Here is a 26,786-nt window from a genome sequence, read left to right as displayed (position 1 = left end):
TCTAGAGAATAACGGATAGTAGGCCAAATTAGAACGTCTATATCTAGGAAACGGGTAAAGATATCGAGAGAGTTTTTAGGTTTTTTGAGATCAAGATCTTAGGAACATATGTAAAAATTTCAGCCGTTTGCTGTGCATAACTTTCATGCTACCCGCCGCTATGAAGAAGTGGTAAAAAACGATTTTTTTAGATTTTCTGAGGAAACGCCAATTAATGGTGCCTTCATAAACCCTCTAAGACCCACCATAGACCACATTAAATGTGGACCGATTTCCTCCATTTGCCTAAGCTGGAGAAAGTGTGTAATACTCATACTATACGATAGATACACTAAGACGATCCTTCTTTTGGATATAAAAATCGTCTCTAGCCGAAGAACTATCCAAAACACTTGACTACCTTTCTATCACCAATAGAATTCGAGGTATGAGCCCTGGAAAAATTTTCATGCTCGGCTTTCTGGAACATATTGGTAAGCACGCTGCTGCATGTGTACCGATGTAGCCCTATGGACTACATACCGTTCATAAACAAATAAGTTTGTTATCTTACCTTGTTCAAACCCTACGCATAAAGTCTTCTTGCCGCCTTTCTCATACAAGATTGTGTCTATATTATCAAATATTCGAAGCAATGTCAACATATCTTTGTAAGCCATCCCAGGATCGTACCATTTTGGTTTTGCTGATGCAAAATTTATGGAGAACGTCGTGATAACACGTCCAACATATCTGAATACAATGAAAGCAGTCTCCTTAAATACAAATTGTCCATATTCATTGTTGAAGCCCCGAGTGTCTATAATGTTTGCAGCTTGAGAAGTCGTCACGAAATGCTTTAGATGTGGCGCAGCTGACTGTTCACTTATGCAGATCGTTGCCCAATTCTGGTGAGTGGTGAATTATTTATCACACGATCACGTGGTATTAATGCGTTCACTGCAGTGTATTTTCTGAATATTTAAACTCTATGCAGACATTTATTGGCCCTGATTTCACAGCTTTTTTTCTGCTTTGAACAATCTATCATAGCAACTGGTACTAATTTCTTGATTTTTTCAGGGCTGAGCAAGCATCCGAATTCATCTTCTGTAAATAAGAAGGACAAAAAAATACACATCTAACAGTATGCTGTAAACATTATTACCCCAATCGGCTGTAAATTCTCATATGGATACAACTCTGAATAAGGTGACTTTAGTTTTAGTTAGTTTACAGCTCTGGAATTCATTTGAATCCCCTTCCTGTTGGTTTACAGAGCTATTGTAATGAATCATTGTGTTTCTAATTGAATGGATGCTTTAATAACACGTTTGTCTGGATGTAGCCGGATATTCAGACTGCTCCAAATAATGGAAAGTTAATGGCTGTTGAATACCAGCATTCAATACCTTAAACATTTTAAAATACTCTTTGTTATTTACATAAATATTAGGCATTTTCCATACTAACTGCTCCAACACAAATTTATTCTCTTTGGGATCAATCTGCTGTCCCTGAACATGTGAGTTATTCTACGTTGCACTCTGTAGCAGCATTAGTTACTGCTATGAATTCGTGATAAAGCGTTTTGCACCTTTCAAGTATCCCATTAGCGTCTTGAGCGGTAATCATGTGCTAAAGAGTTCGTAATTGCTTATCAATCTATCTACGAACCATCTTTCATTTTCTGGGGACATTCAAACCAGAAGTTGATGCGGAAATACACTCCTGGAAATTGAAATAAGAACACCGTGAATTCATTGTCCCAGGAAGGGGAAACTTTATTGACACATTCCTGGGGTCAGATACATCACATGATCACACTGACAGAACCACAGGCACATAGACACAGGCAACAGAGCATGCACAATGTCGGCACTAGTACAGTGTATATCCACCTTTCGCAGCAATGCAGGCTGCTATTCTCCCATGGAGACGATCGTAGAGATGCTGGATGTAGTCCTGTGGAACGGCTTGCCATGCCATTTCCACCTGGCGCCTCAGTTGGACCAGCGTTCGTGCTGGACGTGCAGACCGCGTGAGACGACGCTTCATCCAGTCCCAAACATGCTCAATGGGGGACAGATCCGGAGATCTTGCTGGCCAGGGTAGTTGACTTACACCTTCTAGAGCACGTTGGGTGGCACGGGATACATGCGGACGTGCACTGTCCTGTTGGAACAGCAAGTTCCCTTGCCGGTCTAGGAATGGTAGAACGATGGGTTCGATGACGGTTTGGATGTACTGTGCACCATTCAGTGTCCCCTCGACGATCACCAGTGGTGTATGGCCAGTGTAGGAGATCGCTCCCCACACCATGATGCCGGGTGTTGGCCCTGTGTGCCTCGGTCGTATGCAGTCCTGATTGTGGCGCTCACCTGCACGGCGCCAAACACGCATACGACCATCATTGGCACCAAGGCAGAAGCGACTCTCATCGCTGAAGACGACACGTCTCCATTCGTCCCTCCATTCACGCCTGTCGCGACACCACTGGAGGCGGGCTGCACGATGTTGGGGCGTGAGCGGAAGACGGCCTAACGGTGTGCGGGACCATAGCCCAGCTTCATGGAGACGGTTGCGAATGGTCCTCGCCGATACCCCAGGAGCAACAGTGTCCCTAATTTGCTGGGAAGTGGCGGTGCGGTCCCCTACGGCACTGCGTAGGATCCTACGGTCTTGGCGTGCATCCGTGTGTCGCTGCGGACCGGTCCCAGGTCGACGGGCACGTGCACCTTCTGCCGACCACTGGCGACAACATCGATGTACTGTGGAGACCTCACGCCCCACGTGTTGAGCAATTCGGCGGTACGTCCACCCGGCCTCCCGCATGCCCACTATACGCCCTCGCTCAAAGTCCGTGAACTGCACATACGGTTCACGTCCACGCTGTCGCGGCATGCTACCAGTGTTAAAGACTGCGATGGAGCTCTGTATGCCACGGCAAACTGGCTGACACTGACGGCGGCGGTGCACAAATGCTGCGCAGCTAGCGCCATTCGACGGCCAACACCGCGGTTCCTGGTGTGTCCGCTGTGCCGTGCGTGTGATCATTGCTTGTACAGCCCTCTCGCAGTGTCCGGAGCAAGTATGGTGGGTCTGACACACCGGTGTCAATGTGTTCTTTTTTCCATTTCCAGGAGTGTATATGTTTTAAGTGTTGACGCGATTAAAACATTTATTGTGCACTCAATCTGAACGTCGTTCAGTCTGTGTCTTATCTCCTGAAACATGAATACAAAAACTTATATGTAAGTTGCAATGTATTGTAGGGCCTCGAAACTTTTTCAAAAAAATTTCTTTCCTAGTGTAGAAAGCTATTGCTTGGAGTTGTTAAATCATCCTGATGTTGGAACCTTATACTATTAAACGTTGCCAATATAAAAGGTTTGTAGGAGAAATAATGATGACGTATAATTCGTTCATCATAATGAACTGAGATGGTTGTATTAAGCGGTACCATTGCATGGTTCCAAGGCTGTTGCTTTAAGGAATTTGTAATTGTCCCTTAATACCACGTTGTGTTTCTGCTGTGAAGTGCTATACTGATAGCATTGCGCGTTGGTTTTTATACCTTGCGTCCATGCTGCTCCTACGTAAAGTGGAAATGCATTATATTTAACACTGGACTCGCATTCGGGAGGACGACGGTTCAATCCCGTCTCCGGCCATCCTGATTTAGGTTTTCCGTGATTTCCCTAAATCGTTTCAGGCAAATGCCAGGATGGTTCCTTTGAAAGGGCACGGCCGATTTCCTTCCCAATCCTTCCCTAATCCGAGCTTGCACTCCGTCTCTAATGACCTCGTTGTCGACGGGACGTTAAACACTAACCCCTACTACTACGTTATATTTATTCACCATGAAAGTCGAGTAGACGCCTGTCTTCCTCTATAATTTTCACCTCGAAATGGTCTGATGACTGGATAGTCACTGGAAGGTATATGGCATACCACAGGTAGTAATAGGCAGACTTTTTACGACTCTGTTGCTCCTGTAAGTACAATTCGCTGTCATAAAGTCATGTTTTTAATCTCAAAAGTTCCTTTTATAAATAAACAATTTTTCTCATTAACAAAAGACGCAACATAACGTACACTGCCCTTGGTCTGTTACTGTGAAAAGACATCTGCACTCTTCACCAAAACTAACTACGTTATTAAATAGTTCTCTACCTAATGATGGTGGTGTGAACCGTCGAAAAGCGTAGTGGCAAAATAAACAAGTTACTGACGCAGGAAATTGTTTAATTTGAGTTTATCAACAGTCGCAGCCGTCAAAATGCCGTTTGTAATGGATGAAATATTCAAATCCATTTGCGCCGCTAGTTGTGAAGTACTGTAAGTAAACAAATTGTTTTACATGGCAATACCACTTATTTCTTGTTTCTGCACTCTGAAGAGAACTAGCCTGTTATTTTTAATAGTTATTTTTGGTGCTCTCCGATAGGATTTTCTCAATCATCCTGTCTTTTCCTTATCGATTTTTTAATTTTCAATTTGAACTTAACATTATCGATATATGAATGAAAATATACTTCATGGATGACACATTGATACCCTGATGTTAATCATAAGAAGAATTTAACTGGTGATTACTGAATTAAAAAGGTGACATTCCAGTTTATTTTAATAATATAAAACATGAGCATAGCATGTATTAATAAAATATGATTATTACTAATTGTAAAAATCAAAGTAATCTACCTCAAAAACATTTGTGTGGATACATATAAATCGTTTCAAATACAATAAGTGTTGCAACCTTCCTGCCAAATTTAGTTCGTGGCGCAAAAACTGTTCTCAGACTATTTGAAGTGCTTGTAGGAAAAATGGCAATTTCAAAAGTTTGATCCCTCTTAGATAGATCTCTGCGGATGCTGCACCTAGAGCATACATTTTTTAACTTATAGAAAGGTGTGTGGGTTAAAAAGTGTATTTCTGTCCACTAAATAGTATAATACACAGGCAATTTTCACATTTAAACATGATTATTTATGTGGCACAAAAACTTTTCCACATTTATCTCGCACTAAAACAGCCCAGATCCGTCATGTTGCTGTGTTGAGTTGTCAGCGACATGGTGGATACTGAGCTGTTTGTGTGCAAGTTAACAGAAGAAAACGCGAAAATCGGTATAACACAGGCAGAGTAGAAAGGCAAAACTTAATGAATATCCAAACATGTATTACGCTAACTGAAGATAAGTGAAACCCCAATACGTGTATTAGCTTAAATAAAAATACATCAAAAAGCGACTGATTGCTGTATGTCTTAAAATAATACATGCACTTACAAGATAGGTGATCTGAATTGTGCATCCCCTCTCGATATTCAGATTTTCTGTTTTTTTTACTTATGTCCTGAAACCTTTGAGATGCACATAATATACACCAGATGTTGGACAAACTTCCATTACTTTAAACATTGTTACATTGAATATTATTCACTATGGTCATTTTTATGATGTTTGTGCAAGCATACTTTTCAGCAAAGAAAATTCTTTTTGTGGGAATTTTACATAATTTTCTTTTGTGAAGTAGGGTATGTTTAATAACTCATACAGTGGACTACAATACAAAACACTAAATCCAATTTGGCACTGTTGCACTTTCATTTTATAGTATTTGTATACACATACTGTCCAGGAGAGAGCTTCTTGGCATGAGATGTGCTGTATATTTACAAATTAAGTTTTCAAAATACTGTGATACTGGGTAAAAACATTTTTCCTGAAGATATAAAGCTACAGGCTTTTTAAAGATCTGTATTTTGTTTATGAGGGAAGTCATTTACGAGAACTAAGAAGAGAAAGGGTCCTAAAATTGAGCCTTGTGGTACACCATAGATTAATGTGGAATGTTTTGAGTCATAATGTTAATTTTTTCCAGGTGTTTGAACTCTGTTATCCGAGAGCGATTTTCTAAGTAGGACTTCAGTTACTCACTTGGCAGCCCTCTTACACTACAGCACTCTAACTTTCTTAGAAGAATTTCATGATCCATTAGATAAAAGTCTTTGTTCGTTCAACTACAATTCAAATGTATGATAAAGACGTACACACAAGGAAATGGAAAACAAATTAAAATGTAATACATTAAAATCATGGTCTATTGGCGAAGTGAGATTGTGTATAAAGTAACACCAGACATAAAATTACCAACTGGAGACGAATGCAGGATGGAATCTGAATTCATAGAAATTAGTCTCTTATAACATTGGTTTTGAAAGGTTACCCCAGGGACGAATGGAAGCAATTATGTTAAAAAACTCACAACCAACCTAACTGAGTAGGAAATGCAGTGTCAAATTCATAATGACTGTGTCGATCCCGAAAAGGCTGTCGCGCATCTGCTGGAAACCAAATCTCCAAAATCTAATCCCTAATGTCCAGTCTTGAAGCCCCAATCTGGAACAAAGCTAAAACTTGCACTCTGGCACATCTTCGCTCACGCAGTGACCAAAATTACGCTTGAGCCAATCAGATGGGTTTTTCAAGCCCGACAAACGTCTCTAACGTATCTCTCCATTGTGCAGGATTTTTGATCGTAGCTCTAGATAATGATATTATTCTTGCTAGGCAAAGAAAGTGGTGGAGACCGCGGCTTTAGAAAGTTGCGAGTTCCTCTGAAAGGCGGAACTCTGTGTCTAAAGTTTGCAAACACTGTCCAATCAGAACATGGCTTGGTTTCCATGTCTGGAACTCCAAGTGGACCATTCCTAAACAGCGACGCCAGTAAAGCGTTGGCAGGCAACAAAGGTGTCCCTTAACGGTGTTGCTAGCATTTCCTACATTACGAACTAATCTTATCATGCTGGGCATGCTAGAGGTGCCCTGTGTTCACAGCCTGACGTCCACTCGATCCCAAGCATCTTGCGTGTGGTCGCCTACAATCGTGAGAGGCGCTATTGATTAATGTCATAGCCTTGCGGATGTGCTTTTCACTGTATGAGGACCGCAGAAACTAGGCACCTCTAGATCGCCGAAACGTTTATCGTCTCAGACGGCGCTTGTCGACTACACACCTGAGCGAATGGCAACACACGAAGCCAGCCTCTGTAACACAATAGCTCAGGTCCCAGCCCATTTGTGGCCCCCAGTTCTAACTGCTTCTCCTTTTGTCCTAACGGAACTGCCCAGGTCACAGTCTGGCTGCTAGGATCAGTAACTACGTACAGACTCATTACAAAAAGCAACGTTACAAAATAGGAACGAGTGATCTCCAGAATCATCATTGCTGTCGCATATATCAATCAAATCCACATTACGCGTGTATTACTTTATCAACAGAAAATCTGTGTGTCACATAATGAAATTAATTCAAGTGCTTAATAAGTGAAATGTCACGCTGGCTAAGGCCAGTCGTGTTCCAACATACAGAGGCACATCGTTCAAGGGCTGTCGCAGTATGCTGTCAAGGAATCGCAAGTACGTGGCACTTGTGATATGTGGTGGAAGGAGATATGGCTCAGTCAGAAGTCCTCTAGGAATCCTGCCGAAATGTACAGACCGTATTGTTTCTGAAACCCATGGGGGCGTGCAGCATTCAGGTTTTCTTCAGCCCATACATTATTGTTTTGGAAACTGAGAACACATTTCCTTGTGAACTCGGCTTCAGCCATGAAAAGGATCCACTATGAGAAATCCAGCTCGCCCATAAAATGATGCAAGAACCACCTGCAGAAGAGGGTTTGTGATGAAAAATCCTGTGCCTTCATTACCTGTACCTTGTGTAGGTGGTATGGGTGTACCTGTTGCTCATGCAGTTCACACCAGACAGTTTTGTTATCCACATTCAGTCTGCCTGCTATGTTTCTGCTACTCATTGCTGTGTCCTCTTCCACTGCATGGAGTATAGCCTCTTTAAACTCGGGTGTGTGGCGCCGGCCTGGAGCATAACTGTCGGCCCAACTGATGCTGAATATACCCGTCCCCAAGGCCCGCTGGCACACCATACCGATGAGGAAGTGTGAAGGTGTCTGGCAGAGTAGGAAACGCTCTGCATGTAATTGATGAGTAGCTCTGTAATTCCACTGAGCTTCACTGTACAATAATACTTCGGTGTACTCCACAAATGTGTAGCCACCATGGGCAACAGCAACACACAAAAAAGAAATGTATGTACAACTTGCATTCTGCACTGTATTGAATGATTAGAACTGCACAGCAGTGCAGTATGAACAAAGGCCACAAGCATGACAGCAGATACAAAACATCTCCGGGCAGATCACAAACTTAACTGCATGGGATGTAAACACACCTGTCGTGAGCATGGGACATTAAGTGATCAGTGAATGACATACATAATACCTCAGTCAATGGCGCCAAAAATAGGGGATAAATAATGACTCTAAGCACTATGGGACTTAACATCTGAGGTCATTAGTCCCCTAGGCTTAGAACTACTTAAGCCTACCTAACCTAAGGACATCACACACATCCATGCCCGAGGCAGGATTCGAACCTGCGACCGTTGCAGCAGCGCGGTTCCGGACTGAAGTGCCTAGAACGCTCGGCCACAGCGGCCGTCAAAATGGGGGCGGTTTGAATGTGTGTAGTGGTATTTTGTGTTTAGTTTCTGGAGTTCGCATGTTAGTTAATCGTCTTCGTCCTCACTAGAATTCCTCAACACCTGTAAATTGAATTTATTTACGTCCTGTATTATAAACACCATTTTCATGTGAGGAGAACAGAGATTTCTAGGGCACCTAGTGTCATTTGGGTGTACTGAATTATCCGCATAGTTGGATATCAGCTTACTTAACATTATATGAAATTTAATTTCATTCATAAGACACGTAATTCAGATGTAGAGCTTGCTTGGCACAATAGGAATGATGCCACAAGCCACAAGAATAAAAGAAGCAGCCTCAGCTGAAGGTGTGCAGTTGTATGAGCAGTTTGGGAGAGTATTGAGTTAGGGATCCCAGTGATACCGATTTTTCGATTTCATTAAGAACACTGCCTGAAAGTACCCAGACGGTATGGTCGAAAGTCAGTGTTATTTCGTATATGTGTACACAATCGGCGAGTATGTACGTGATTAGATATGTTGAGTGATCACTGTGAAGGACATGGGAGCGCCATGTACTGGTCTGAGATAGCATTTTCAGTACCTGTCAGAGTTTGATAGATATTATGAGTCTTCATTTGGCCAGCTGGTCGAACTGTGCAATAAGCAGATTTGTGGAACAAGGAGATGTGGCAGTGGCCTGATGTTGGACTGCATTGGGACATAATGACAGGTACACTCGTCATCCAGGATCTGTCTGGTCGATGATGTTTGATTGCCATGAGAAAGGATCGCTGTATTGTGTACCAAGTTCCCCCTTACATCTGCTTCTGCTATTGGAAAACAAGTGATGAAGTAATGGAGTCTCTACAACATTCTGTCATGCCACACCAATAGTCAGAGGACTAGGAGCAGCCAGACTAGAGAATTACCGTCCCATGTCCAAGGTGTAGGCTGCTGTTGACACTACAACACAAATGTTTGCGTTTGCAATGCTGCATCACTGAGAAGCATGGACTGCTGATGAACGACGTTGCAGTGCGTTCAGCACGTTACAGCGATTCTGTAGTAGATGAGCATCGTTGACGAGTATTGCAATGACATGGAGAAAGGTCCCATTGTTCCCATGTTTTGGAAAGGCACAGCAGTGTTACTCTTGGCCCTAGTGTGTGAGAGGGGCGCCAAGGGGTTGACTTTAGGTCACAACTGACAGTGATGGAAGGAACGCTGATGGCACAATGGTACGTCACGAATTTAAAACGTCTTCATGTGTTACCTCTCAAGCGACACTATGCAAAGTCATTTTTCAATGGAACAATGCTCGTCCACACATGGAATGGACAGCAAGATTCCCAGATCTGTTCCTGATATACACAACTGGCGATTAAAATTGCTACACCAAGAAGAAATGCAGATGATTATCGAGTATTCATTGGACAAATATATTATACTAGAACTGACATGTGATTACATTTACACGCAATTTGGATGCAAAGATCCTGAGAAATCATTACCCAGGACAACCACCTCTGGCCGTAATAATGGCCTAGATACTCCTGGACATTGAGTCAAGCAGAGCTTGGATGGCGTGTACAGCTACAGCTGCCCATGCAGCTTCAACACGATACCACAGTTCATCAAGAGTAGTGACTGGCGTATTGTGACGAGCCAGTTGCTCGGCCAGCATTGACCAGACGTTTTCAATTGGTGAGAGATCAGGAGAATGTGGTGGCCAGGGCAGCAGTCGAACATTTTCTGTATCCAGAAAGGCCCGTACAGGACCTGCAACATGCGGTCGTGCATTATCCTGCTGAAATGTAGGGTTTCGCAGGGATCGAATGAAGGGTAGAGCCACAGGTCGTAACACATCTGAAATGTAACGTTCACTGTTCAGAGTGCGTTCACCGCGATGTCGCCAAACACGGATGCGACCATCATTATGCTGTAAACAGAACCTGGATTCATCCGAAAAAATGACGTTTTGCCATTCGTGCACCCAGGTTCGTCGTTGAGTACACCATCGCAGGCGCTCCTGTCTCTGATGGAGCGTCAAGGGTAACCGCAGCCATGGTCTCTGAGCTGATAATCCATGCTGCTGCAAACGTCGTCGAACTGTTCGTGCAGATGGTTGTTGTCTTGCAAACGTCCCCGTGTCAGGGATCGAGATGTGGCTGCGCGATCCGTTACAGCTATGCGGATAAGATGCCTGTAATCTCTACTGCTAGTGATACGAGGCCGTTGGGATCCAGCACGGCGTTCCATATCACCCTCCTGAACCCACAGATTCCTTATTCTGCAAACAGTCATTGGATCTCGACCAACGCGAGTAGCAATGTCGCGATACGATAAACCGCAATCGTGATAGGCTACAATCCGACCTTTATCAAAGTCGGAAACGTGATGGTACAGATTTCTCCTCCTTACACGAGGCTTCACAACAACGTTTCAGCAGGCAACGTCGGCCAACTGCTGTTTGTGTATGAGAAATCGGTTGGAATCTTTCCTCATGTCAGCACGTTGTAGGTGTCGCCACCGGCGCCAACCTTGTGTGAATGCTCTGAAAAGCTAATCATTTGCATATCACAGCATCTTCTTCCTGTCGGTTAAATTTCGAGTCTGTAGCACGTCATCTTCGTGGTGTAGCAATTTTAATGGCCAGTAGTGTAACTTGTGTAGGACTAGAGCGGAAGTCAACTCTGTCCCAATGATAGTATCCAGGAAATCAAAGACAAGTAAACACAGTTGTGGGCCAGCTTGCCTCAGGAAGGGATGTAACGGCATTATGACACCCTTCCCAACTAAATTAGTGCATACATCCAGCCAGAGGGGGTGTAACGTCATGCAGACAGATGGGTTCATACGAGTACTGTCAAGTTCTTTGCAAATTTGAGTGCATATTGTAATCAATGAAATAACATCACATACCCTCTAAAACTGTGAAGTTACATTTTGTTTTCTTCTTCCATTGTGGGTGCTTCATTTTTTTTATTGGGCAGTATAAAATAAGGGCCAGTCAAATGAAAACGAAATAGGTGGGACAAAGTGAGTAATCTGTTTATTATTTCAAAAGTATTCACCATAACTTTTAATACATTTATCCCTCTGTGGTACAAGAAGGTCTACGACTCCATAGAAAAATGTTTTCAATTGCCTACAGAACCGTGATTGTACCCGGGCGAGCACTTCTTCGTCCAAAGGAATTCGACGACCAAGGTTGTTTCGTGTATGTTGCAGAAGTTTCGCTGAGAAGCCCTCACATATCCTCCAGACAGTACCGGTCTCTTCCTATGCAATGTCCATAATTTTGGAACTCTTAAGAAAGATATTCGTGGCTGTTGCTTAGCTTTGGACGAAGAGGTACACGTCTGGGTACAATTAAGTTTCCATAGGCAACCACAAACATTTTTCTGTGAAGGCATTGACAGTCTTGTCTCACAGCGGGATAAATGTACTAACATTTATAGTGATGTTGTTGTCGTGATCTTCACTCCAGAGACTGGTTTGATGCAGCTCTCCATGCTACTCTAACCTGTGCAAAATTTTTCATCTCCCAGTACTTACTGCAACCTACATCCTTCTGAATCTGTTTAGTGTATTCATCGCTTGGTCTCCCTCTACGATTTTTACCCTCCACGCTGCCCTCCAATACTAAATTGGTGATCCCTTGATGTCTCACAATATGTCCTACCAACCGGTCCCTTATTCTTGTCAAGTTGTGCCACAGATTTCTCTTCTCCCTAATTCTATTCAATACCTCCTCATTAGTTATGTGATCTACCCATCTAATCTTCAGCATTCTTCTGTAGCACCACATTTCGAAAGCTTCTATTTTCTTCTCGTCTAAACTATTTATCGTCCATGTTTCACTTCCATGCATGGCCACACTCCATGTAAATACTTTCAGAAACGACTTCCCAACACTTCAATCTATACTCGATGTTAACAAATTTCTCTTCTTCAGAAACGCTTTCCTTGCCATTGCCAGTCTACGTTTTATATCCTCTCTACTTCGACCATCATCAGTTATTTTGCTCCCCAAGTAGTAAAACTTATTTACTACTTTAAGCGTCTCATTTCCTAATCTAATTCCCGCAGCATCACCCGATTTAATTCGACCTCATTCCATTATCCTCATTTTGCGTTTGTCGATGTTCATCTTATATCCTCCTTTCAGGACACTGTCCATTCCATTCAGCTGCTCTTCCAGGTCCTTTACTGTCTCTGACAGTATTACAATGTCATCGGCGAACCTCAAAGTTTTTATTTCTTTTCCATGGGTTTTAACACCTACTCCGAATTTTTCTTTTGTTTCCTTTACTGCTTGCTCAATATACAGATTGAATAACATCAGGGAGAGGGTACAACCCTCTCTCATTCCCTTCCCAACCACTGCTTCCCTTTCATGCCCCTCGACTCTTATAAATGCCACCTGGTTTCTGTACAAATTGTAAATAGCCTTTCGCTCCCTGCATTTTACCCCTGCCACCTTCAGAATTTGAAAGAGTATTCCAGTCAACATTGTCAAAAGCTTTCTCTAAGTCTACAAATGTTAGACACATAGGTTTGTCTTTCCTTAATCCATTTTCTAAGATAAGTCGTAGGGTCAGTATTGCCTCACGTGTTCCAACATTTCTACGGAATCCAAACTGATCTTCCCCGAAGTCGGCTTCTACCAGTTTTTCCATTCGTCTGTAAAGAATTCGTGTTAGTATTTTGCTGCCGTGGCTTATTAAACCGATAGTTCGGTAATTTTCACATCTGTCAACACCTGCTTTCTTTGGGATTAGGATTATTATATTCTTCTTGAAGTCTGAGGGTATTTCGCCTGTCTCATACATCCTGCTCGCCAGATGGTAGAGTTTTGTCAGGGCTGGCTGTCAGTGGTTCTGATGGAATGTTGTCTACTCCCAGGGCCTTGTTTCGATTTAGGTCTTTCAGTGCTCTGTCAAACTCTTCACGCAGTATCATATCTCCTATTTCATCTTCATCTACATTCTCTTCCATTTCTATAATACTGTCCTCAAGAACATCACCCTTGTATAGACCCTCTATATACTCCTTCCACCTTTCTGCTTTCCCTTCTTTGCTTAGAACTGGGTCATAGTGATTACTTTTGAAATAATATACAGATTATTTAAATTTTTCCCTTCTGTTCCATTTTCATTTGACTACCCTTATATGTTGGCACCACTAAGCCACGTACAAGACGTCTTTGTTTTTAAATTGAACAGAAATAAACAAACATTATTCAAAGATTTTGTTAGTTATTTATAAAGTTTAGATCGCCTGAAACGTAAAATGGATTCGTTGGCCTGAAACCCTGGACAGTAAACGACCATAAGATAAATATATCCATAGCATTTGTTAATTTCAAATTCCGCTGATGGGGCTCATTTCTTATAAACCAAACTACTGCTTCACTATTCCAGCGTCAATGAAATTACGCACAAAGTCGAACGCCCTCACTCTATGAGACAACTATGCTCATACCTAGGATTAAACTACCTGCGTTGTTGAACTGTCTAGTGATAGTGAACTGTGCGAAACATTACATGGGGAACATGATGGACTGGCCTGCCTGTCAGGCAATTCCACATTATCAGTAGCCAAGACACAGTCTGTGTATCCACTTTTTTTTCTTCTGGTGTCACCTATCGATAGCATCACATGGGCGTCGCAAAGTTGGCAACGGAATTAAAAGTTTCTCTTACACACGGACAGCGGTCATGCGGGATCTGGCGGACCCAATGGCGTATGCCCACTAAGCCACACCTCCTGCAGCTGCGTACCGTGAGCGTCCTCTTCCGTTGCAATATGGGCCGGCCGGCGGCAGCCAGACGGCTCACTTGCACTCGGAGCCTCATTGCTATGACGCCATCGTTCATGCTTAGTAAAGCAAGCCTCTTCCTAATAGCTATTCTATGAGCTGGACTCTAATTGTAGCTGCATTATTTGTAATGAGTCTTCTTATGCTTGGAGAAATACAAGCTAAGTAAATCTTCTTTTTGCTGTGTTGACTTGTTCGCTAATTATTTCTGTTCCTGTCAGCTTTCGTATGACAACAGTTGCCACACCACTCTTCAGTTATCTCTCCTTACCACTGTGTAAGAGGTCGTACACAACACTTCTACCCTTGCTAAATCCCATTTCCTCCAGCATAAAACTCAGTAAATGTAATTTGATGCTAGGGGTCAATTCACAGAATGTTTAGATGCATCTACTTTTCTTTGTGAGTTGCCAACTGCAAATACTGTGTTCCCTTTTTGAACTAACTAAATCAGAGCACATGATCAGATGATCTGTTTGAAAAGAAAAGAACAAGAAACTAAATTATTCTCAAAAAAATTTGTATACACAGCTAAGACGCAAACTAATGCACTGCACAGTGACTGATGAACAGGATATGTGTGGCATATCACTTTGGTAAATGTACACGTTCAGGCAGGAAGTGCTTACAAAGTAAATGCATCTGGAGACTTTAATCATCCAATAACCAATTGGGAAACTTACAGTTTCTAGTGGCGGGCATGACAAGACATCCTGTGAACATTTAGTTTGGAACCCCACTCATGATGGAAGTATATTGGATCTAATAGCAACAAACAGACCTGACCTCTTTGAGGACGTCAACATCAAAACTGATATTGGTTACAATGATGTGGTTGTGCCAAGTACAACAGACAACTAAAACCAGTAGAAAGATATGTTGTTGTTGTGGTCTTCAGTCCTGAGACTGGTTTGATGCCGCTCTCCATGCTACTCTATCCTGTGCAAGCTTTTTCATCTCCCAGTACCTACTGCAACCTACATCCTTCTGAATCTGCTTAGTGTATTCATCTCTTGGTCTCCCTCTACGATTTTTACCCTCCACGCTGCACTCCAATACTAAATTGGTGATCCCTTGATGCCTCAGAACATGTCCTACCAACCGATCCCTTCTTCTGGTCAAATTGTGCCACAAACTTCTCTTCTCCCCAATCCTATTCAATACTTCCTCATTAGTTATGTGATCTACCCATCTAATCTTCAGCATTCTTCTGTAGCACCACATTTCGAAAGCTTCTATTCTCTTCTTGTCCAAACTATTTATCGTCCATGTTTCACTTCCATACATGGCTACACTCCATACAAATACTTTCAGAAACGACTTCCTGACACTTAAATCAATACTGGATGTTAACAAATTTCTCTTCTTCAAAAACGCTTTCCTTGCCATTGCCAGCCTACATTTTATATCCTCTCTACTTCGACCATCATCAGTTATTTTGCTCCCCAAATAGCAAAACTCCTTTACTACTTTAAGTGCCTCATTTCCTAATCTAATTCCCTCAGCATCACCCGACTTAATTAGACTACATTCCATTATCCTTGTTTTGCTTTTGTTGATGTTCATCTTATATCCTCCTTTCAAGACACTGTCCATTCCATTCAACTGCTCTTCCAAGTCCTTTGCTGTCTCTGACAGAATTACAATGTCATCGGCGAACCTCAAAGTTTTTATTTCTTCTCCATGAATTTTAATACCTACTCCGAATTTTTCTTTTGTTTCCTTTACTGCTTGCTCAATATACAGATTGAACAACATCGGGGAGAGGCTACAACCCTGTCTTACTCCCTTCCCAACCACTGCTTCCCTTTCATGTCCCTCGACTCTTATAACTGCCATCTGGTTTCTGTACAAATTGTAAATAGCCTTTCGCTCCCTGTATTTTACCCCTGCCACCTTTAGAATTTGAAAGAAAGTATTCCAGTCAACATTGTCAAAAGCTTTCTCTAAGTCTACAAATGCTAGAAACGTAGGTTTGCCTTTCCTTAATCTTTCTTCTAAGATAAGTCGTAAGGTCAGTATTGCCTCACGTGTTCCAGTGTTTCTACGGAATCCAAACTGATCTTCCCCGAGGTTGGCTTCTACTAGTTTTTCCATTCGTCTGTAAAGAATTCGTGTTAGTATTTTGCAGCTGTGACTTATTAAACTGGTAGTTCGGTAATTTTCACATCTGTCAACACCTGCTTTCTTTGGGATTGGAATTATTATATTCTTCTTGAAGTCTGAGGGTATTTCGCCTGTTTCATACATCTTGCTCACCAGATGGTAGAGTTTTGTCAGGACTGGCTCTCCCACGGCCGTCAGTAGTTCCATTGGAATATTGTCTACTCCGGGGGCCTTGTTTCGACTCAGGTCTTTCAGTGCTCTGTCAAACTCTTCACGCAGTATCATATCTCCCATTTCATCTTCATCTACATCCTCTTCCATTTCCATAATATTGTCCTCAAGTACATCGCCCTTGTATAGACCCTCTATATACTCCTTCCACCTTTCTCCTTTCCCTTCTTTGCTTAGAACTGGGTTTCCATCTGAGCTCTTGATATTCATACAAGTCGTTCTCTTATCTCCAAAGGTCTCTTTAATTTTCCTGTAGGCGGTATCTATCTTACCTCTAGTGAGATAGGCCTCTACATCCTTACATTTGTCCTCTAGCCATCCCTGCTTAGCCATTTTGCACTTCCTGTCGATCTCATTTTTGAGACGTTTGTATTCCTTTTTGCCTGTTTCACTTACTGCATTTTTATATTTTCTCCTTTCGTCAATTAAATTCAATATATCTTCTGTTACCCAAGGATTTCTACTAGCCCTCGTCTTTTTACCTACTTGGTCCTCTGCTGCTTTCACTACTTCATCCCTCAAAGCTACCCATTCTTCTTCTACTGTATTTATTTCCCCCATTCCTGTCAATTGCTCCCTTATGCTCTCCCTGAATCTCTGTACAACCTCTGGTTCTTTTAGTTTATCCAGATCCCATCTCCTTAAATTCCCACCTTTTTGCAGTTTCCTCAGCTTTAATCTACAGGTCATAACCAATAGATTGTGGTCAGAGTCCACATCTGCCCCTGGAAATGTCTTACAATTTAAAACCTGGTTCCTAAATCTCTGTCTTACCATTATATAATCTATCTGATACCTTTTAGTATCTCCAGGGTTCTTCCATGTATACAACCTTCTTTCATGATTCTTAAACCAAGTGTTAGTTATGATTATGTTGTGCTCTGTGCAAAATTCTACCAGGCGGCTTCCTCTTTCATTTCTGTCCCCCAATCCATATTCACCTACTATGTTTCCTTCTCTCCCTTTTCCTACACTCGAATTCCAGTCACCCATGACTATTAAATTTTCGTCTCCCTTCACAATCTGAATAATTTCTTTTATTTCATCATACATTTCTTCAATTTCTTCGTCATCTGCAGAGCTAGTTGGCATATAAACTTGTACTACTGTAGTAGGTGTGGGCTTCGTATCTATCTTGGCCACAATAATGCGTTCACTATGCTGTTTGTAGTAGCTTACCCGCATTCCTATTTTCCTATTCATTATTAAACCTACTCCTGCATTACCCCTATTTGATTTTGTGTTTATAACCCTGTAGTCACCTGACCAGAAGTCTTGTTCCTCCTGCCACCGAACTTCACTAATTCCCACTATATCTAACTTCAACCTATCCATTTCCCTTTTCAAATTTTCTAACCTACCTGCCCGATTAAGGGATCTGACATTCCACCCTCCGATCCGTAGAACGCCAGTTTTCTTTCTCCTGATAACGACATCCTCTTGAGTAGTCCTCGCCCGGAGATCCGAATGGGGGACTATTTTACCTCCGGAATATTTTACCCAAGAGGACGCCATCATCATGTAATCATACAGAAAAGCTGCATGCCCTCGGGAAAAATTACGGCTGTAGTTTCCCCTTGCTTTCAGCCGTTCGCAGTACCAGCACAGCAAGGCCGTTTTGGTTATTGTTACAAGGCCAGATCAGTCAATCATCCAGACTGTTGCCCTTGCAACTACTGAAAAGGCTGCTGCCCCTCTTCAGGAACCACACGTTTGTCTGGCCTCTCAACAGATACCCCTCCGTTGTGGTTGCACCTACGGTACGGCTATCTGTATCGCTGAGGCACGCAAGCCTCCCCACCAACGGCAAGGTCCATGGTTCATGGGGGGGGGGGGGGGGTTCCCATCTCATTTGTGAGTAACTGGAAGCTGACTTTGCTACCACTAATAGCCTTTACATACGACAGAATTTATATGGGTCTCGTGTAAGATCATTTGATAATATTCTTCTACGGTAGTCATTGAAGGCTTCACGCATTGCTCTCCTGACAGCCAAACAAGTTCATTCAGCATCTCTAGCTATATGCATATAACTATGCAAAGAATGTTTTGTGCTCCTCATCTACTTTTATTAGCATTTCAAATGTAAGTTCCCTGCATACAAGACATTATTAAGATTGGCCAGCGCAAAAGAAGATGAATGCACCAAGTGACATCTATCTGAATCGCCTACCATGTCAGTTTCGTGTAACATATGAAAAACATAGGACTGCTTTCCAGGTGGCTTCATGAATGGTTTATCTTTCGCATACAGATAACTGCAGTTTTACTATCTACGTAGAAAGATATAAATGTTCAATAAATTAGATAAAGATGCAGTAATGTCGTATCTCAATGAGAAACCTGAAACGTTCAGCAAGGGGCAGGAGTATGTAGAGGAAATATGGCTCAGATTTACAAGAATAATTGGCCATTTGCTGGCTAGATGTGTACCCAGCAGAACAGTTCATAGTGGGAGGCACCCTCCACGGTATACAGTCATTGTAAAGAAGCTTGTAAGGAAACAGAGACTACTGCATGATAGTGTAAAAAATGCATAGGACTATAGCTAGAGATGCTGAATGAACTTGTTTGGCTGTCAGGAGAGCAATGCGTGAAGCCTTCAATGACTACCGTAGAAGAATATTATCAAATGATCTTACACGAGACCCATATAAATTCTGTCGTATGTAAAGGCTATTAGTGGTAGCAAAGTCAGCTTCCAGTTACTCACAAATGAGATGGGAACTGAATCTGAAAGTAGCAAAGCAAAATCTGTAATGCTTAACTTCGATTTCAAGTGTTCCTTTACAAATGAAAACCCAGAACTGCCCAAATTTAATACTTGTAGCCCTGAAAAGATGAGTGAAATAAGTTTTAGTGTCAGTGGTGTTGGGAAACGTTGGAAATAATTAAAACGGAACAAATTTCCAGGTCCAGATGGCATACCCATCAGATTCTATACTAAATATGCGGCGGGGTTAGGCCTTCCTCTAAGTGCAATATAATCGTAGATCCCTCGAACATAAAACCGTGTGCAGTAGTTGGGAGGAAGTACAGGTAACACCCATCTATAAGAACGGTAGTAGAAGTGATCCACAAAACCAGCGTCCAATACCCTTGACATCGATTTCTTGTTGAACCTTAAAATATATTCTGAGCTCAGACATAATGAGGTATCTCGAACAGAATTACATCCTCTGTGTCAACCATCATGGATTCCGAAAATATTGATCATATGGAACCCAACTCGTACTTTTCCCACATGACATACTTGAAAGCTTTGGAGCAAGGCAGACAGACAGATGCAGTATTTCCTGATTTCCGTCAAGTACTTGACTCACTATCGCACCTACGCTCATTGTCAAAAGTAAGATCATATGGGGTATCAAGTGAACTCTGTGACTGAATTGAGGGCTTTTTGGTAGGGAGCACGCAGCACGTTATCTTGAATGAAGTGTCATCGCCAGATCTAGAAGTAACTTCGGGTGTGCCTCAGGGAAGTGGGTTGGGACCTTTGCTGTTCATGTTGTATATTAACGATCTTGCAGATAATGCAGTTATCGATAATGAAGTACTTTCTGAAAACAGTTGCATAAATATTCAGTCAGATTTTTTAAAGTTTCAAAGAGCGGTGCAAAGATTGGCAACTTGCTTTAAATGTTCAGAAATGTAAAATTGCCTTCTTCACAACACAAAGAAACGTAGTATCCTGTGACTATAATATCAATGGCCACATGGAACGGAATAGAATGATCACATAGGCTTAGTCGTGGATAAAGCAGGTGGTACACTTCGGTTTATTGGTAGGATACAAGGGGAGTGCAATCAATCTACAAAGGAGATTGCTTACAAACCACTCGTGCGACTCGTCCTAGAATATTGCTCAAGTGTGTGGGACCTGTACCAATTACGACTGTCAGGAGATACTGATCGCACACAGAATGGTCACAGGTTTGTTTGACTCTTGCGAGAGTGTCACAGAGATGCTGAAGAAACTGAACTGGAAGAATCTTGAAGATAGACGTAATCTATCCCAAGAACCTTTGCAAATACAGTATCCAGAACTGGCTTTAAATGACGACTCACGGAATGTACTACAACCCCCTACGTAAGGCTCACATAGGGATTGTGAGGATAAGATTAAAATAATTACAGCACACACAAAGGCATTCAAACAATCATTCTTCCCGTGCTCCATACCTGAATAGAACGGGAATGAATCCTAAAAACTGATCAGTGTGATGTACCCTCTACCATGCAGTTCTTGGTGCAGAGTGTAGATGTAAATGTAGACGTAGATGTCCTGTGGTTGGTGGAAGTAGATGTTTACCTTAGTTAAAGAGTATCCATTCCTGATCAAAAAATGATTCTACTGTCAGTTTCGAATGGGGGAACTACTGAAGAAGCATACAAATGAAAACCATGAAGCGCCAGAACGCTAATGTTCAGAAGAAAATCGCATCAGTTTTTTTCCAAGGTGTCTGACAAGGAAATTCTGTCTTTGAGATTTCTGATCAAATTGTAAGATGAGTACTGTTTTGAAACCTTGGAATGCACCTGTAATTAACGATGTGAACACAAGAAATAAGGAAGACACTGTGCCTCTTGTGTAGTTGTGATATTTAAAGATGATGTACATTTATACTTTGATAGTACAAAATACTATCGGTACTGGAACGGCAAGTAAGCGTCAAGAATGTCACAGAAAGGTCCATTCTCCCCATATAACTATGCAAAGAATGTTTTGTGCTCCTCGTCTACTTTTATTAGCATTTCAAATGTAAGTTCCCTGCATACAAGACATTATTAAGATTGGCCAGCGCAAAAGAAGATGAATGCACCAAGTGACATCTATCTGAATCGCCTACCATGTCAGTTTCATGTAACATATGAAAAACATAGGACTGCTTTCCAGGTGGCTTCATGAATGGTTTATCTTTCGCGTACAGATAGCTGCAGTTTTACTATCTAACTAGCAAATATATAAGATTTGAAACAATAAATAACTTGATGACTGATCAATACTTGTAATTATACTCACCTGTGATTGCCATGTGTAGAGTATCAGTCCTGAGAATGTCGTGCAGTTCCCACGTAGCAGCACACGTGGCAATGCTCAACACTGCGATCACATCTGCAACAAGTTGTCAGCAGTGAGTGCTACATTTCACAGTATTGTATTGTATGGAACTGGGATCTAGAAACGACAGAGAGGCTTCATTCCCGCCGTAGCCCTCAGTGGTACACAACCCCACAACAGGCTACAAGCGGTCCACTCACCTCACCGCCGCCCCACACCGAACCTAGGGTTATACATTTCACAGTAGATAAATACTCTGGGCGTGTTTTTGAGTTACATCCTACATGGCTACAAAAACTGACAGCGACGTATCAGCGGAAGACTATGTGTGGTATATAGACTATAAGACGACCCTGAATCTAAGATGACCCCTTTTTTCTGAGATGTCCTTGGAGAAATTTTGATTATTAAAAGTATTCAAACTACTCTAAGTTCCAAACTGGTTTTTGATATTGAGCCGTGATAAAAATTGCTGTTTTGAAGAGCGCGCTGCAGCGCGTCGTGTGAAGCAGTCGCCCTCCGTTACTCGCGGTGGCGCCGCTGTGGCAATCGCAGCTTCGGTGTCTCCCTCTGGTGGGAAAGGGGAAAGGTTGTCTGTTCACGTGCTTTCAATGGGCGCTACGAGCTCGCCAAAGTCAGTCTGCGTCAGTCTCTCGTCCCCAGCTTGCTAGTCTGTCTCTCGTCCGCATTTATTAGGCAGTTAGTGTCTGTCTGTCGTTCGGACTGTTAGTATGTCTGTCGTTCAGACCAACCTTAAAAGCCGGCAAAATGAGAGCTTTTCCACTCCGGCAGTAAGAGAACTCAGCGAGTGGCCGCCCGGTCGGGGCTTAGTTCCTGCATCTGAGTCTGCGCGTTAGTCCGCCAGTCTGCTCGAGTTTGCGCGGGCAATGGTCATTGCCGGTTGGATCCATCGGTTGGTCGGTCGCGCACTGAGACACAAGATGACTTGTCCGTCTTGAGCGTCGGCGCATGTGAGGTAGCCACGTGAGTCCAGTGGGCCGCGCCGTATAGCGAGGGGTAGTGGCTTCGCGGTCGACACGAGAGCAACAGGAATCAACCCACGACATCGGTCTGGCCGGTCCGAGCTGCGACGCCGTGAGACGGGAGATCGGCGCGCCTTCCTGCGTTCGTTGAAGCGGCTGGCAGCGGACGGTTCGGGAGAGCGATTTGGGGATGCTGCGCCAGGTCTTCTCGGGAAATCACAGTTTATTAGAAGTTAAGTGATTGGTGATATGTTGTTTCATTTACTCTTGTTAAATTCTACTCGTTCACTTGGTGAGGTTACCAGCCGTTTTGCTTTGGGGTCGTCCCACCATTCTTCTCCGTTTGCCCACCCACAGGAAGGTGGTTGTTTTTAAATTGGGTGGTCCGTTTTTCCCTTGTGGAGTAGGGGCGGGTTAGAGCAACCTGCGTTTCAGGTTGTTCGATAATCTCCCTATCAATCTACTGTACGTTAGTAGCTGCCTCTGTCATGTTCGTCGGATTTGGTGTGTTAACGAATTTATTGCTTGGAGTGTAACGGCCTAATTCCTGAAATATGTTTTGATCTTGCCTATCATTTTAAGAGGTGGTATCTGCGTACTGTAGAGCATCTTAACTTGTTTGGCCAACCTTGTAGAATTTTATACAAGATTGCATTCCATGGGCTTTTATTTAAATGATCATTTTAGTATATAAAGTTGCCACCCTTTTACTGTAAGACTTTTCTTAGAAGTTAAAATCAAGTTGCACCTTCGGTGGCAAAGTTAATACTTTAATTTTTAGTGTTTTGTACCATTTCCATTCCTCCTACTGGGGTGCACAGTTGTGTGCTTGTGTAAACTGTTAAAACTTTTAGTTTAAAGTAATCTGGTGTGTTGCAGATTTGCACCACTGTAGTCATTCAGAGGCTGTTGTGAGCGGTCGTAACTACGGCCGTGTCGAAAGGGAGGTGCAAGGTTCTCTGCCCGAAAGCTCATACAGTCAAAATTTGTTTCTTTCTGCCACTGAATGAATTGTAACTTGACATTTAGAGGGTGCTTTCTGATTACAATTTTAAATGTGTTTCTTTTAAAAAATGCTTTTAGGCACTATTAAAGTGAATAAAATTCCCATTTGTTAAAAGGAATTTGGTTATGATTTCATCAGTTACTCCCTGGCAACTACTTCCATGCTTACACAGTGTGATTAAATGTGTTAATGTTCTTGATGAAGCGCTAGTAAATAAAATAAATTCTTAAGAATATTCTTTGAAAATAAATCACGGTTCAGATAGCAAATATCTTAAGATCTGCCCAAAAATCTAATATCATGCCTCTACTAAACTTAGGCCATTTATTGTCAGTCCACATTTTGGTAGTACAAAGAGAAATAAAATTAACAAAAAAGAAATGGTTTATCGGATTTTTATCTGCACAGTCTTTTCATACTCACTAAGATATTTTTAATGATCATCACTGACACCATCATCTTCGTTTGCAAGTGTGCTACCATTCCTTCCTTCCTGGTACTTGTCCCATATCATGTCATCTTGTGATCCACCAATTGTATGGGATATTTAGAACTTTTTCAATTCTTTTATTACACAGGTACACTGCCAGAAAAAAGAGCAACACCCGCAATGCCTGTGTTCAGTGGCATCAGAGTACAATATACGCATACTTAATTAGGGGTTGTAGTGTTAGCAGTTCATTTGTCACACTCATCGGCGATCAGACGGCCCCCAGTTTTCACTCTTCAGGCAGTAACTGACCTGAGTTCAGAGGTGAACAGTGTTTGCAACATTCATCCTGGGGCACAACCACACCCCACAGATGAGTACATCCTCCTGCTGAACATTTTCAGTCATTTGAATGGCTCCTCTTTGTGGGCCTTTGGGAAGCTAAATGGACGTATCGACGGATTGGGCACATGTTTGGGACAGTGTATCGGTGGTGTGTCGTTGCTTTCATCAGTGCCTGTGGAACATTTCCACAGCTATAGAAATGGTTCTGGACGTCGGCGTAGAACACACGCACATCACGATCGACGCATTGTGTGATCAAATATTATTCAGCGACGACATCTGCCCACATATTGTCCTCTGCGCCATCTAGGACCATCGAGAACCACCTGCTTGCAGCAGGATTAAAATCCTACTTGCACCTCACTTGTTAATAAAACGACCTTGTCGTTTACGATGTTGCATTTTTTTTCCGACAGAAAATATTCACTTGAGATTCTGCTCCATTGACTCAGTTTGGATACTGAGCGTTTTTAAACTTCCTCACCGGAGTGAGGGCATGGTCTCCTTCAAACAGCCACTCACTGTAATACATGAAATGAGTTAGCACTTGTGAATACAGACAACCATCAACTGTACAATGGAACGACGACAATGAAAATTTGTGCCTGACCGTGACCTAAACCTGGATTTCACACTTTTGACGAGCGGTGGCCTTAACCGCTCGGACTATACGTACACGACTCACGGAGAGACCCAAACTTCCACATGTCGTCGATCATATGCGTCACAGCCTGCACTCGTACACATTATGTAATTTCCGTACGCGGCAAGGACATTTTTAATTAAAAGTCGCTGCATACATGCATGTACGAAGGAACACTGCATCACACTTCTTAACAACACAGGCACTGCAATATCGCACTTACTGTAAGTCTGTCGTAGGTGAGTCTTCAAACTTCGTGAAGTCATGCCACTAGGAATTATTGGCAGGTCTGTGTTGGTCTTTGATACCAGATCCTTAACTTCGGGTGAGATGTCTCCTGAAGGAATTCAGTTCTAACACTTTTCCCCGTTTTAAGCAAAGAGCCTGGTTATCAATTCAAAACAACCTTCAGTCAATCTAGTATCAGGTCATTTGTGATCCATCTCTTTTCTTGATATCTATAGACCTCCTGCAGATAGTTTGCCTTTTGGTATGGTTTTGCTGCGAACAACCACATTTGAGGGCAGCTCTCTTTCATCTGGCAACTCATCTGGCCTTCCAGAATTCATGGAGAGAATATCTTATGAATGCTTTTAATGCCCTTCATGTCGACAATAACATTTGACAGTATTTCAAAGTAAACATACCTCTGACCGGGTTTGACCATGTGGCTAAGCAAGAACTTGTGCCGTGTCCTCAGGTTGATTACATGGTGCAGATACGCAAGTAGCTTTTCGTCGAACGCCGCGGGAAATGGCTGGGCTACCATCGTTCTTGGTCATAACGTAAGCTCCGCCCTCGTCATTATCATAAGGCGCTAGCCAGTACCTGCTTTGAATTCCGCGGCGCATGCAATTGGAAAAATCGTCTTTAGCCCCAACGCCTTCATTCGGATACTTTCTCGAGTAGTCTGGAAACCTCCAAGACGTTTCACTGGCGTGTACTGAACCAACTACTGCTCCACTTTCTGAAACCTTCCCTGCTCTGGTCCCCTGAAAGTCCAGCGTTTAGAACTGGCAGTCTCTGATTTATTCTTCATCTGATGCCACCTACGAATATTCGCTTCTGTGACATCAGATTTTCTTCCTGCTGCACAGTTGTTTCTGGAATCTGACACAAGAATCACCATAGACTTAAAATTATTGTCCTATTGTCTGTATGAACGAACTGTGAATCGTGAACCCGTAAATCCACGGTTCTCAACAGTTATTGCTTCGATCTGCGTCCGTTACCGATTGTTGCAGTTTGCTGTTCTTGAGGACCTGACAATCTAATCAAACTGATCAACAATAAACTGTCCTCTCGGCACCTCACTGCTGGATTGGCAGAGATCGGATCACTTCGGGTTACATCTACATAGATACTCTTCAAGCCACGGTACGGTGCGTGGCGAAGGGTACTCTGTCATTTCCTTTCCTGATCAACTCACAAGTAGAGCGATGGAAAAACGACTATCTATATGCTTCTGTATGAGCCCTAATTTCTTGTAGCTTATCTTCGTGGTCCTTACGCGAAATATATGATGGACGTTCGTGGCATGTGGAGTAGTTCTAATACCGAGTGTATTTAAAAGTGTTTCAAATGTCTGGTACTGCGCGCTGTGGAATTTGAATCCCCGTCAGACGTCAGGGATGTCGAAGACCCCTAGATGTCTCTGCGCC

The 26,786-nt window shown here is 42.6% G+C and overlaps 1 protein-coding gene across 1 annotated transcript in view; it reads right to left on the bottom strand.

The window, feature by feature from the left end:
• LOC124735543 (ionotropic receptor 93a) overlaps nt 1-26,786 on the bottom strand; it is a 295,666-nt gene that overhangs the window by 221,384 nt on the left and 47,496 nt on the right. Inside the window, exon 2 of the mRNA XM_047248570.1 lies at nt 21,680-21,772. Coding sequence (XP_047104526.1) covers nt 21,680-21,772 — 93 coding nt within the window. The remainder of the gene's footprint in view (nt 1-21,679; nt 21,773-26,786) is intronic.

This window comes from Schistocerca piceifrons, chromosome 1 (genome assembly GCF_021461385.2).
Source record: "Schistocerca piceifrons isolate TAMUIC-IGC-003096 chromosome 1, iqSchPice1.1, whole genome shotgun sequence".
In the NCBI taxonomy this organism is placed as follows: Eukaryota; Metazoa; Arthropoda; class Insecta; order Orthoptera; family Acrididae; genus Schistocerca; species Schistocerca piceifrons.
Note: the sequence above shows the minus strand (reverse complement) of the source record. Positions and strands in the feature narration are given on the sequence as shown.